The sequence below is a fragment of the Bufo gargarizans genome, chromosome 2 (assembly GCF_014858855.1).
Source record: "Bufo gargarizans isolate SCDJY-AF-19 chromosome 2, ASM1485885v1, whole genome shotgun sequence".
In the NCBI taxonomy this organism is placed as follows: domain Eukaryota; kingdom Metazoa; phylum Chordata; class Amphibia; order Anura; family Bufonidae; genus Bufo; species Bufo gargarizans.
The window spans coordinates 244,466,600-244,481,623 of NC_058081.1; the positions used below are offsets into that span (position 1 = coordinate 244,466,600).

General features: G+C 40.0%; 1 protein-coding gene across 1 annotated transcript in view; it reads left to right on the forward strand.

The window, feature by feature from the left end:
- The window catches only part of CDHR3 (cadherin related family member 3), a 61,261-nt gene that overhangs the window by 29,186 nt on the left and 17,051 nt on the right, over positions 1 to 15,024 (forward strand). Inside the window, exons 3-9 of the mRNA XM_044276769.1 lie at positions 621 to 789; positions 3,888 to 3,979; positions 4,872 to 4,966; positions 8,464 to 8,568; positions 10,654 to 10,802; positions 12,278 to 12,467; positions 14,280 to 14,451. Coding sequence (XP_044132704.1) covers positions 621 to 789; positions 3,888 to 3,979; positions 4,872 to 4,966; positions 8,464 to 8,568; positions 10,654 to 10,802; positions 12,278 to 12,467; positions 14,280 to 14,451 — 972 coding nt within the window. The remainder of the gene's footprint in view (positions 1 to 620; positions 790 to 3,887; positions 3,980 to 4,871; positions 4,967 to 8,463; positions 8,569 to 10,653; positions 10,803 to 12,277; positions 12,468 to 14,279; positions 14,452 to 15,024) is intronic.

Below are 15,024 nucleotides of genomic sequence, written 5' to 3' on the forward strand. Positions count from 1 at the left end.
GTAAATGTGGCTTTAGTCTGAAAAATCCTTGTATTTCTAAAATAACAACTAAAAACTGGTGGTAGAGTGTCAATAGGTATTTTAAGTCTAATATCCACCTCACAGACTTCCTTGGCCTGTTTTCTTGCTTGAGATTGTCAGCAAAGTGTGAGGCTATTTTTTTTTACTAGGTTTCCTAGTTTATTTTGTATACATCTTGTGCTCTTGATGCCACACAACACTCAGTAACTGTGCCCCAATGTCTTGTCTAAATTTTAATACATCTAATTCTCCTTCTATTCGTGGTCTTGAGGAGGCTGAGAGGTCTACACGAGCCCATGTATTTGGCTGTTTCCATAACTTCTTTAGAATGTGTATGGAGTAGCAGTCTGCAAGCTTGACCACCTTTCCATAATATATACAGTATCTCACAAAAGTAGGTACAATCCTCACATTTTTGTAAATATTTTATTCTATCTTTTCATGGGACAACACAGAAGATATGACACTTTGACACAATGTAAAGCAGTCAGTGTACAGCTTGTATAACAGTGTAAATTTGGTGTGCCCTCAAAATAACTCAAACACAGCCCGTTCATGTAATATCAGCATTTAACAGGTACATGTTGAACTTGTTACAGGTGGTAACCACAGGCAGTCCAGTACTTGATTTTGAAACAACACCCAGTAGCTTTGATATACAGATTTACATGGTGGATAACACAATGGACACCAACTTGCAAACCCTAACTGTACAGCTCACTGATGTTAATGAACCTCCAGTATTTCTCGACAACCTAGCAAACCAAGGTGAGTATAGGCTATAATCAAAGTCTATCATTCTAACGACATAGATTTTCTGAAAATAAAACGTGACCAAAACTTATATATCAAAAACAGCTAAAATCCATGCATAGGGAGAATTTCATGAATATAAGGAATATTCACACATAGTAATGGTATAGCACAGAGCTTTGCAATTACCGCACTGCAGCAAGTATGGACACGCGGTATCGCTGAGCTTTTTAGATTGAAGATGGTATTTGTATAGCAAGGTACTAGAATTGATAAACAGAAGCATGGTGTAGAAATTGGAGGTCACGAGTGGTAGAGTTTATGCAACACAATATCACAGATACAGTAAAGGTCATGCCAGGCAGCAATTCAGATTCGGCAAGACAGATTTAATAGACAGTTCAGAGCACGTTTATGTTAACAGGGGTGATCAGCAACTGGCATAGAACAGTTTCTTTAAGAAGCTGAAGAACTTGTGCATGCCACCATAAAAATAGATATGTGCAGCACTGAGTGTAGCATTCTAGAGTAAGACATAATCAGACTACACAGGGCTTGTTTGTAATCTCTTACTACAAAGACATATAGGTCTATATAGAAGCTGTAGAATATTTCAATTGTGTCTTTCACAATTATGAAACTTCTAGTTTCTTCAAGTCTTAAAGGGGTTGTCTCACTTCAGTAAGTTGCATTTATCATGTAGAAAAAGTTAATACAAGCCACTGTCACGCTTCGGTGTGGGAGGGAAACACCACAACAAGCATAAGAGGGAAGGGAATCAGGCCTGAGAACTAGGGAAGGACACCTCCTAGTGAAAACCCTAGCCAAAATCCTGATGACTTCCAGTATGAACAGACCCCAGAGGTAGGTGTGTTCATACGCAGGAATGCCTAGAGCCCTATCTAGCCCTATAGGACCCTGTTACTAATGGCAGGGATGAGACTACCTGTTCCTCCAAAAGGAAGGACGAACAGGGTCTCCTTCAGGCCTAATACAAACTATACGGGAAATGCAACACACAGAACCCAAACAAAATGCAAAAAGGAAAGACTTAACTTTAAAGGAGCAATGGAAGCACCAGGAGCTCTGCCAATAGCCCCAACTGAACCTGAATCTATAAACCGCACAGCATTGTGGGAGAATCAGCAATAAATAAGGAAGGTTAAATGACCACATTAGCAACACCTGAGGCAAGGGGTGTGGCCATTACCAAAAACCGCACAGACGCCTAATGATCCACAAGGAAAACCTGTCAGATCAAACCACGTGTTGCCAGTCTAACTGGTCTCCTGCCACCTGTCGCGGGAATGTCCGTGACAGCCATTTACTAATGTGCTGTTATTATCCATATTGCTTTCTTTGCTGACTGGATTCATTTTTCGATCACATTATACACTTCTCGTTTCCATGGTTACAGACCACCCTGCAATCCATCAGTGGTGGTCGTGCTTGCACACTATAGGAAAAAGCATCAGACTCTCTGGTGGGCGGGATCATGGAAGCGCACATAGGCTAGTGCTTTTTTCTATATTGTGCAAGCACGACCACCACTGATGGATTGCAGGGTGGTCTGTAGCCATGGAAACGAGCAGTGTATAATGTGATAGAAAAATACATCCAGTCAGCAAAGAGAGCAATATGGATAATAACAATAAAGTAGTAAGTGGCTTGTATTAACTTTCTCTTTAAATGCCACTTACTGAAGTGAGACATCCCCTTTAAGGTACGGCCATATGGTTGGTTTTCCTGATGCAGGTTTAGCAGCCAAAACCAGGAATGAATTAATAAGAGAAGTCCTATATGTCCTGTATACTTTCTCTCTTTTGATGATCCACTCTTGATGTTGGCTTCCTAAACTGCTTCAGGAAACCTGCCCATATGGCTGTAGACTTAAAATGTGTTAAATGAGAATTATTTATGAAAATGTATTTTGTTCTGGTTGATAATGCTGCAATGTCTCACATATTATTTTTTTTTATTATCTAAGGCTACTTTCACATCAGCGTTTTTGCTGCATCATGGACTAGCAAAAACGCTTCCGTTAGGATAATACAAAAAACGACTGCATCAGTTATGAATTCATCCAGTTGTATTATCTCTAAGGCTGGGTTCAGACCTGAGCGTTTTACAGCGCGTTCCTACACGCTGTAAAACGCTCAACAGGCAAGAACCAATGATTCCCTATCGGAATGGTTCTCACCTGAGCGTTTTACAGAGCGTACGATCGCGCTGTAAAACGCCCGAAGCCCCAAGAAGTACAGGAGCTTCTTTGGGGCGTCTTGTCGCGCGCTCCTGTACATAGACTTCAGCGGGAACGCGCGACATTGGGCGTTCGCTTATCTCTGTATGCGCGATTACAAACGCCCGTACAATCGCGCATACAGAGCGTATGTTCAAGTACGCTCAGGTCTGAACCCAGCGTTAAATGGCCAAGATGGATCTGGACTAAAACCATTGTAAGTCAATGGGTGCCGGATCTGTTTTGTTTTGTGTCTTGAGAAAACTGACATTGTGTTTCGTGCCAGATCCATCTTGCTCTGTATCCCATGACGCACTCATAAATGCTGCTTGCAATGAAGTGGAACGGAATGCATTCGGGATCACTCAGTTCTGTTCAGTTCAGTTTTGTTCCTATTGACAATGAATGGGGACGAAACTGAAGCTTTTTCCTCGGGTTTTGAGATCATATGATGAATCTCAATATCAGAAAAAAAAACGCAGATGTGAAAGTAGCCTAAATGATCCATAAAAAGAGAAGGAGTACTTTTCATGCTTTCATTACTGAACTATGAGCTTGTCCAATGCATGTTTCTTCCAGTGAGTGCCCATTGTCTGCAAATGGTCTTTTATAACAGGCATTGATCTGTTGTTATAGGTTGAATTAGAAGCAATATCAGTAATATATTTAAGACATTGTTATGCATTTTATAAATAACATATTATGATATTATACATTTGTCATATCTGCTTAACCCAAACATATCCAATATCATACAATGTATAGAATAAATATTTTGCCACTTCCTATATATATGTAGAAAAAAATCCCAAATACAGGTACATCCATATGATTCTCAATGAATTGCCTATTACCATACATTTGTGTCCTACAGTTGTGTTAATTTATATAGAAGAAGGAACAGCACAAGGACCCATTTATACAATTCTAGCATCCGATCCTGAGGATAGCATAAGTGCTCTAAAGGTTGGTTTTCTGAACCTGTACATATACAAGCCCACGTGTTTGTTTTTTATTTCCGCTGTACAATAATGTTCTTGTGTTTGAAGTTGAACATACTATAGTTAACCCTTTTACTAAAAAAAAACTAAAACCTTTTTATTTTATTTGCATCATCATATTCTGACACCCATCACTTTTTTTTTAGTGTTTAGTGTTTTTAGTGTTTTGTTTTTAATTCTTTTGAGCACTTTTTATTTTCGTTACTGTAATTTTTAGTCCCCTTAGGGAACATGACCACTCATACCATAGACTGCAGTAATATACCATTGCAGTCTATGGGATTTTTGCTGACTGCCTCAGGCATGTCTTAACAGTTTGCTATGACAGGCCTGGGAGCTTTCAAAAGGCCCAAACTAATTTTGTTGTGGGGTCTCCAATTAGAGGAAACAGGGCCCCTCCTAACTTTGTCTAACCGCTCAGATGCCCTGCACACTGTTGACTGTGGCATCCAAGGGGCTAAATTATGGATGTCAAACTCATGGCCCTCCAGATGTTGCAAAACTACAACTCCCAGCATTCCCTGATAGCTGTAGGATGCCCAGGCATGATGGGAGTTGTAGTTTTGCAACAGCTGGAGGGCCATGAGTTTGACATCCCTGGGCTAAATCATTAGGATAACAGTTTTCTCAAATTCCAGCAATAGTGGCCAGGTGTCAGCTGTATTACATAGCAATCACCAGTCTCGTTAGAGTGGGATCCGCTTGTGAGCCTGCTCCATACAAGTAAAATATACATTATTGTATTGTGCATTTTAAAATAGGACTTTAGCTGTATAGTAATTTTATTATTTTGTACGTATTTATGTGACCAATATATATGTGACACTGACAGCTGCTAACACAAATATGTTTTGCAGTATTCACTGACACCTGCTTCAGATCCATTTACAGTATCTCAGACTGGTATAATAGTGCCTACAAAAACATTTGATTATGAGACTGATCCGCACAGGTAAAAAATGTATATTTCATTAAAGCACCCATATGGATATTTGATTGTAGCCCTAAAAATTTCAATTTTCCTAGAGAAATGAAGAACTACTTTGCCCGCCACTGTTCATCATATCCCTACAACTTTAAAGACCAATCACATAATCATGGTTGACTAGTAAAAAAGCATGCAAATTCACACATTCAGGATTTAATGAGGATTTAGTTGCAGATTTCGCTAACATTATGCATCCTAGTCAAACTAATGTTTTTTGCACCTTGTTCATATGAATTAGGAAAAAATCCATGGATATTTGGTCCCACTGCGGGGAAACATCCATGGGAATGCATGCTACGTATTTCTGCAGATTCTGCATGAAAAAACAGAGGATCATCCTGCTGAGGCCTCATGTACACGGCCGTTGCCTGGCCGTGGCCGTATTGTAGCCTGCAAACAGAGGGTCCACAATATGCAGGCACCGGCCGTGTGCTCCCCACATCACCGATGTGAACCCATTCACTTGAATGGGTCTGCAATCCGGAGCTGCAGTGCAGAACTACGGAGTGCTTCGGTGGTGTTTCTGTCCGTGCCTCGGCACCGCAAAAAAATAGAACATGTTCTATTTTTTTGCGGTGCGGACGGATCACAGACCCATTAAAGTTGAATGGGTCTCGATCCGTCCCGGCTGCCGCACGGACGTTGCCCGAGCACTAGGGACCTCAAATTGCAGCCCCCAGTGCACGGAACGGCCGCACAACGGCCGTGTGCATGAGGCCTGATTGACAATGGGCAGAGATGTCCAATCAGCAGCCCTCCAGCTGTTGCAAAACTACAACTCCCAGCATGCCCAGACAGCCTACAGATTTAAGGGCATGTTGGGAGTTCTAGTTTTGCAACAGCTGAAGCGCCACAGCTTGGGCATACCTGACAATGGGGATCAATGACAATGAAATGATAATCTGTGATACATTATCCATGGCAGAAATCTGAGTTCTGCCTTGGATCCTGTTGTACCGCAAGATGATACAGATCATCGAGCACTAGAGTGATCTGTGCTATGATTATTTTACAACTGTAGATTTGACCTTGGGCTCAAGGACAAATGAAGTGATATACTATAGGGAGTAATTTTGGGGAGTTTGGGGATTTGCGGATGTAATATGGGCTCAGAAGTTTGCCCATATTATGCTGATGTGAAATTTGTGTAAAGCTAAATATATTGCCATATTGTGTAGCTAAAAACAAATGAGAGTAAATTATTTTATTACATATTATTCACTTTAAGTTAGAAAATCACAGACTGGTGAAATTGGAATGTGAATAATTATGAATATATATACACTCACCTAAAGAATTATTAGGAACACCATACTAATGCGGTGTTGGACCCCCTTTTGCCTTCAGAACTGCCTTAATTCTACGTGGCATTGATTCAACAAGGTGCTGATAGCATTCTTTAGAAATGTTGGCCCATATTGATAGGATAGCATCTTGCAGTTGATGGAGATTTGAGGGATGCACATCCAGGGCACGAAGCTCTCGTTCCACCACATCCCAAAGATGCTCTATTGGGTTGAGATCTGGTGACTGTGGGGGGCCATTTTAGTACAGTGAACTCATTGTCATGTTCAAGAAACCATTTTTCCAGTCTTCAACAGTCCAATTTTAGTGAGCTCGTGCAAATTGTAGCCCCTTTTTCCTATTTGTAGTGGAGATGAGTGGTACCCGGTGGGGTCTTCTGCTGTTGTAGCCCATCCGCCTCAAGGTTGTGCGTGTTATGGCTTCACAAATGCTTTGCTGCATACCTCGGTTGTAACGAGTGGTTATTTCAGTCAACGTTGCTCTTCTATCAGCTTGAATCAGTCGGACCATTCTCCTCTGACCTCTAGCATCAACAAGGCATTTTCGCCCACAGGACTGCCACATACTGGATGTTTTTTCCTTTTCACACCATTCTTTGTAAACCCTAGAAATGGTTGTGCGTGAAAATCCCAGTAACTGAGCAGATTGTGAAATACTCAGACCGGCCCGTCTGGCACCAACAACCATGCCACGCTTAAAATTGCTTAAATCACCTTTCCTTCCCATTCTGACATTTGGAGTTCAGGAGATTGTCTTGACCAGGACCACAACCCTACATGCATTGCAGCAACTGCCATGTGATTGGTTGACTAGATAATCGCATTAAAGAGAAATAGAACAGGTGTTCCTAATAATTCTTTAGGTGTGTGTGTGTGTGTATATATATATATATATATATATATATATATAACAAGAGAATTTAGACTATAACCTTCAGAATCACAGGTGCATATCCATGAAGCAAGTATGATTATAAAAAACACAATGGCTGCACACCACTATACATACAAACAATAGAGCTCAGAAATGGAGGTCATTCTAAATAAAAGTGGTACAATACCGACTATAAATGAGTTAATGGAAGCTCTTAGCACACAAATTTGATCAAACTTGTGTCGGGCCCATCTATCAGCCGTCAAGGTGGCTTCCGCAGATGGGTGCCTAACACTAATATACTGCCTCTCTTTGGACTTACCTAAGCCTACAGAATTCAGGGCAGTGTAGAGACCAGCTACAAACGTACTCTGCTCAGAAGTCCCAGGTAGATGGGCATATTCAGTCTAAAAGAGGCACTACCCTCAATATATATTACAAGAGAATTTAGGCTGGGTTCACACCTGAGCGTTTTACAGCGCGTTCATATGTGCTGTAAAATGCTCAACAAGCTCAAACCAATGCTTCCCTATAGGCATGGTTCTCACCTGAGCGTTTTACAGCAGGTACGATCGCACTGTAAAACGCCCGACGCCCCAAGAAGTACAGGAGCTTCTTTTGGGCGCATTGTCGCGCGTTCCCGCACATAGACCTAGCGGGAACGCACGACAATGGGCGTTTGCTTGTTTCACTTGCACAGATGTAAACGCCCGATAAGCACGCTTGTTAACAGTGCTTATCAGGTACGCTTATGTGTGAACCCGGCCTTAGACTAGAACCTTCAGAATTACAGGTGCATATCCATGAAGCAAGCATGAATCTAAAAACAAGATGGCTGCACACCACTATACATACAAACAATAGAGCTAAGAAATGGGGGTCATTCTAAATAAAAGTGGTACAATACCGACTATAAATGAGTTAATGGAAGCTTTTAGATTGAACACGCCCATCTACCTGGGACTTCTGAGTAGAATATGTTTGTAGCTGGTTCCTACACTGCCCTGAATATTGTAGGCTTAAGTAAGTCCAAAGTGAGGCAGTATCTTTAGTGATAGGGACCCATCTGCAGAAGCCACCTTGACGCCTGGTAGATGGGCCCGACACGTATGTGCGCTAAGAGCTTCCATTATTCATTTATAGTCGGTATTGTACCACTTTTATTTAGAATGACCCCTATTTCTGAGCTCTATTGTTTGTATGTATAAAGGTGTACAGCCATTTTGTTTTTATCATAAAAAAATAGAATAGAGTTAATCATTTTTTTTATTTGTTTTCTTTAGCTACTCGCTTACTGTGACAGTAACAGATTCAGCGGGACTGTCGGTAAATGGAAGTTTGATAGTCATGATAACGAACATCAATGATGAAACACCATATTTCACCATGTACGTATGTCGATATTTTTGTAATATATGGCAGTCCATCTTACCTTGCATATCTCTTATTCATGTGATTTTATGATCCTGTGAACAGGCTATGGGCATATTGTAAAGAATGGCCTTCCTAGGCTGGTGCTCTATGTTAGTTCCATGTCCCTAGTGCTGTAAATACTATACATACTGCTTGTCCTGCAAAATGAAAATATCATAAGAATAAAAGTACAGAAGAATTTATTACACCTGGTATGCCAATAATTTTTTTAGGTTTTGCCGTGCACATAGCATGTTTCAAAAATATGCAGATGAAAACGCAGGAAATTTATAGAATGGAAGAAGGTTGGTTAACCTTTTTACATGATAAATTCCTATCTATGCGGTCACCTTGGTTGAGGTGGTACTCGTCCACTCACACTGATTTTGTACTTGTCTGGCAGACAAGACTCAACATCAAAATCACTCTTAGGCCTAGTTCACACGAACGTATGGCTTTTATTGTTTTTTGCGGTCCGTTTTTCACAAATCCGTTGTTCCGTTTTTGAGTTCCCGCTGTGTTTCCGTTTCCTTTCCGTTCCGTTTTTCCGTATGCCATCTACAGTATACAGTAATTACATAGAAAAAATTGGGCTGGGCATAACATTTTCAATAGATGGTTCAGAAAAAACGGAACGTAAACGGAAGACATACGGATGCATTTCCGTATGTGTTCCATTTTTTAACGGACCCATTGACTGCAATTGGAGCCACGGAAGTGATTTGCGGGCAATAATAGGACATGTTCTATCTTTCAACGGAACGGAAAAACAGAAATACGGAAACTGGAATGCATACGGAGTACATTCAGTTTTTTTTTTGCGGAACCATTGAAATGAATGGTTCCGTATACGGAACACAAAAAAACGGCCCGTACACTCGCAAAAAAAACATTCGTGTGAACTAGGCCTTAGCCTTACATTATTTTTCATACAGGATCACTCCAGTGATCATTGGCGAAATAGGCTACATGGTCTCATAGGATCCAAGTTTATGTACATGCACTTTACTTGTACACTTTGTATCCATGCCTTCACGTGACATTGTTCTTTGTTATTCAATGTTTCATTACGTTTCTCATATATGATTATATGTTCATGCTTGTCATTATGAATATACTGCTTAAATAAAGATTTATAAAAAAATATATATATATATATATATGCTGATGCAGGGTTTTGAGCTGCATTTGCCACTTTTAAAAAATTTGGCATCAAGGGGAGAGGAGTAGACGGTGCTTTCTGTCCCTAGGCGGTCCTGCACATTTTATTGTAGTATAAGGCAGATAACTGGCAAAAATTATACCTAAATTATATGCCAACTGAGAGCTGGCATAGATCTCAGTTCTGGTGCACAGACAGCCCGAGATGCACTGCATCTCTTAATAATTGTGGCACATCTGATGCCAAACAGAGATCAAGACCAGCTTAAAGGGTGCAAGTAAGGCGGGAGCACTGGGCATTTGCAACACGCTCGCCGCCCCAGGGCACTTGTGATAGGTAATTTTCATATCTTTAAAACTTCATTTTTGCTGCTTTTGAATTTAAACCAAAGTAACATCATGTATTTGCACCCCACAGAGCTACAGTATATAATCAGTTAAAAACATGTCATGTAAGTGACAGACTCAGGAAGGGTGACCTCCCACATAATAAGTAAAAAATAAATAAATCTACAATTAGAAAATAAAAACTGATTAGAAAAAAAAAGAGATGTTTTGCTATGTGGTTTTAACTGGCAGATAACATTTTTGATGCCAAGTTATCCCCTCCATTTACCAGGCTGAGGCCAAAAGAGTTCCTCTGTCAGGCTGATACAGAAACATCTCCCAAAAAATGTATACAACTTAGTCTTCTAGTTCTATAGACTGAAAACAATGGTTTCGTGTGGAAATATGGAGTGTACAAGAATAACAGTGGCTTCCTACCATATTCCCGAATCTCGATCATGTTCTGCAATGGGCAGTAGATTTATATAGTAATCACTAATATCGTATTAAAGAACCTGTATGTCGAATTGAAGACTAACGTTAACAAGTGAATTGTATTTTATTTATTCTAGGATAGCTACAACATTTACCACTCCTGAGGAAGAGAATCCAGGAAATGTGGTTGCCACAATAACTGCTGAGGATCCAGATGATGCTGGGGTTAAAAGCAAACTGTACTACAGCATCAATACCCCAAACCAGTACTTCTCAATAAATGAAAGTATGATACGTATACTCACATTTTGTACTTAGATATCATATACATTTTTTTAACTTATTTATTTTATTGAAAAATACATTTATAGTGAGCATATGAATTATTGTATAGATCCATACTAGCCGAGTGTGGGGGTCAGCAGGGATGAACTGGGAACTTAAAGTGGCCCTGGGAAAAATAAAATAAAATGGCCACATGCTGTAAGTGGGTCAACAAGGTGAGGCAACACAAGTAGATGTGGAAAACAGAAGTAGACTGGCCAGCAATACCATACTGCTGCACAAAATAGCGTCCCAGCCGGACCAAGTATCTCAGTGCAGCACAAAATACCGCTGCCTCCGCTGAAGTATTCTAATGTATCACCATCCTAAAGACAGCAATACCATTGAACTTAGGAGAGGGACCTGCGGCCTCTGGCCAGGAACATAAGTACGTGATGCTTCTAGCATTAATTAATGCTGAGTGCATCCGATTGTCATGTACGTAGCGGCCGCAAGTCCGCCTCTGGTGGTCAGCTATTTTATGCTTGAATTATTCAGTTCTCGTAAAGGGTATGTCCCATCAGAACAAGCTCTGTCCGTATGTCCTAGTAGGACATATGGACGCTACAGATGGGGATCTTCAAAAGACAGCATCTGAATGTTTATATTTGTTGCATAGTTTGAAAGCAGTTATTTATAAAAAAAAAAACAGATAAAACAGACATTGTTTGCACAGGCCTCTGAGCGGACAGGGCATCAGTCAGCAGATTTGTACCTATGACACTGGCTGACCTGTTACATGGGCGCTTGGCAGCTGAAGACATCTGTGTTGGTCCCATGTTCATATGTGCACCGGTGCTGAGAAAAACGAAGTTTTAATATATGCAAATGAGCTTCTAGGAGCAACGGGGGCGTTGCCATTATTCCTAGAACCTCAGCTCTCTCTGCAACTGTCGTGTCCTCTGCACTCAGAGAGGCTTTAGGGAAGTCAGGACAAGGCACAATGATGTTCTTACTGCCCGTACCTGTCAGTCAAAGTACAGAGTGCGCGGCAGATGCAGAGAGAGCAGAGTCTCTAGGTGTAGCGGCAATGCTCCTGTTGCTCCTAGAGGCTCATTTGCGTATATTAAAACATAATTTTTATCATCAATGTGGGCACATATGTAGGGGTCCACAGTGGCGCTATGTTGCTGTAAAAGTGTGATATTACCGCATGGCGCTTTGTGACAGATTTCTTTGTGGTCAGCTTCTCACTCATGGTTGAAAGGTCACTTTCAGCGTATTCCCCCTAAGAAACCATTGAAACTGCAGTGCATATTACAGTAATGCTGCAATTTTAATGCAGCTAATGGGGTAAACTGTGTCAAGGCTTGCTTTCTAAGGATCCACCATTTTCTTCAAAAACGAAAAGCATACCAGATCAGTTCTACTATAATACAATTTTATACAGGTTTTCTTGTTTTAGTTTTCTATTTTTTTTTTTGCTTTACATTTCAGTCACTGGAGTGATTCAGATTGCCAAGAGAATTGATGTTGATGCTAGAACCCTCAATCTTAACAGAGCCGTAAGTCTAGAAATCAAAGTGAGAGACCTTCCAAGTGCTGGAAACTCAAACACAACAACTATCACCATCAATATTCAGGATATAAACGATAACCCTCCAGTGTGCACCCAGTATGCCTTCAGGTACAATACAATCTTTAATACCATTTATCATTTTCTTATCCTGATTTGTCATTTGAAATAGATAACATATTCTGTGTCTAAGTGTACAAACCAAACTGGGAGAAATACAATTAAAGCCTAAAATAGTATCAAACATAATGAGATCTGTTTCATGCTTTCCACAGCACAGGTCGTGATGTTATGGTGGTAGCTCTGGCGGAAGTTTCATGATATTCCATTTGCACCCATATCATCTAGGACTTTTGGGTACAATCTTCTCACTTGCGAGCCTGCTTTTTATTTCTTAGTTGTGACTTCAACAATCGGATCCTGTAGTATACGGTAGTTATTTATATTAGTGCTCCAAAGCTGCAGCTAGGTAATTCTTCATCCAGGGCAAAGATTCAGTGCGGGTTCCTGGCATACACACACGCACACACAGGGAACTTAAAGGGGATCTCCGGGGAAGAAAAAATAAAAATACTGAAAAAAAAAACCATGTTATTATAAATAAACTATTAAATATCTTTATTTATAATGGCTAGTTTTGTTTAGGGGACAATCAGTGAAGGAGTTAAATTGGCCGCTATCAGATTTATGAGCATGAAATCTGTCCTCCTCGAAAACACTTCTGTGATCTTCACATTATGTAGAGCTTCACAGTGCTGCTGTAGGCAGAGACCGGAGTTTACATAGGGCACTGTGCTCTACATCCTCACCCAGGCCGTCCTGCAGTGTCATTCAGAGGACGGATTTCATGATCATAAATCTGGCAGCGGCCACTTCTTCAATGATTGTCCCCTAGACAAAATGAGCCACAATAATTAAAGGCATTCAGGAGTTTATTTATAATGAGATGTTTTTCAGTGACCGTAACAGTGTTTAGGGCAATAATGGACAACCTTTTTTGTTAACCAAATGCTTTTGCCCTCTTTAATCCATCAGTTTACATTATTTGCGATCACCATATTTCTGCAGACAGGATATGTTTGATTCAAACAAGCATAATATGAGTGCAATCAATGATGCTGTTAGTAGCTATAATACACGTGCAAAAATACACCCATGTTATGCTCATGGGAAACCGGCCTTACTATATACAGTATCAGCATTCAATGGTTTCAAGTATTTTGTTACATATTAAAGTGGATTTATATTTTCATTCTCATCATAGTAGCATGTCCTGGTGTCCAGAGTAGGTTCACAGATGGCAATTTTAGGAACATTGACACCTTTTTTGCTTAGTTTTGTTCAGCATTTTTTTCTGCTTTAAGTCAATAGACAAATATAAAACGTACTTTTGCGTGGTATTTTTGCTCACTTTTTAGTGCATTTTTGGGGTTCATGTTGGTTTTTTTTCAAAACGCAGCATGCTCTAGGTACGACTTTTAGACATTTATGATTACAGACACAAGAAGCTTCTATAGCATATCGGCATTTCTGTCTTGCTTCTATATGTTGTGACTTTTAATGTTTATTCATTTGCAATAAAGTCTGTATTACTTCTTGCCTCTATGCTGGATTAAGCCTACAGTTTTTCATAGGCTTCTCTATGGTAATTTTTTTTTTTAAATGCATAGAAATGCACATAAAAAAGTCACCAAAGAGACGCCTATAAAAAGTCCCTGAATTCATGGCATTTTTTACAAGGTTGAAAAACGCCACAAAAAAAGTGTGTGTACGAAGCCTTAAAACAGTATTTGGTAATAAATTTTGTATTATTTTTAGATACTTACAACTGTATATATCACAGTCTAGTGAAAATTTTAGCTCATGTTGGTTCAGTTGTATTCAGAAGTGAACATTCATATTATTAATTCAATGTTTTAACAGCCAATCGGTACCTGAAACTGCAGTAAATGGCACTCTCATTATGGATCTCAGTAATGAGTGCACGGACATTGATGTTGACCCCATAAACAATGCATTCAATTTCAGTGGACTTTCCGGGCTTGGTAGCAACGAACGATTCCAACTCATTCCGGCGGGATCTGGAAAAATAGTGGTTGGTGGTTTTCTGCATTAATTTATCTGGTACTAAAAAAAAAAAGTGTTACAAGTAATTTGTCAGTTTACCATCATTATAACTTCCATATGGGTTTGCAACCACCTCTCCCTAGATCCCCAAATGGGAAATATGTGTACAATCAGTTATACAGTGATTGATCCTTCTCTTGAACGAGAGCCTGTAATAGTGTTCATATGGGTTGTTCCACTGTTTTTATAGAGACAGAACTAAGAAATGGAAACCTTTTAACTTTTATTGATTCAGTGTTTTATAGTAGTATTCCCATCCTAGACATATATGGCATAGCCACAGGTTATGGCATATATGTCTGATAGATTCTGGTCCCATCTCTAGGCCCCTCATATATCTCCAAAAAGGGGGTCCCTGATCACAATTTCCTGGCTAGTGGACCTTTTGGCTGCCACATTCATGGTTGGAGAAGTGGCAGCTATCTCCATTCACTAATATAGGAGTTACAGAAACAACTGAGCATGGGTAACACATCTACAGTATCATACGTATACATATACATATGTATGGCATATTAATATCTAAGAAGGGAATACTCTT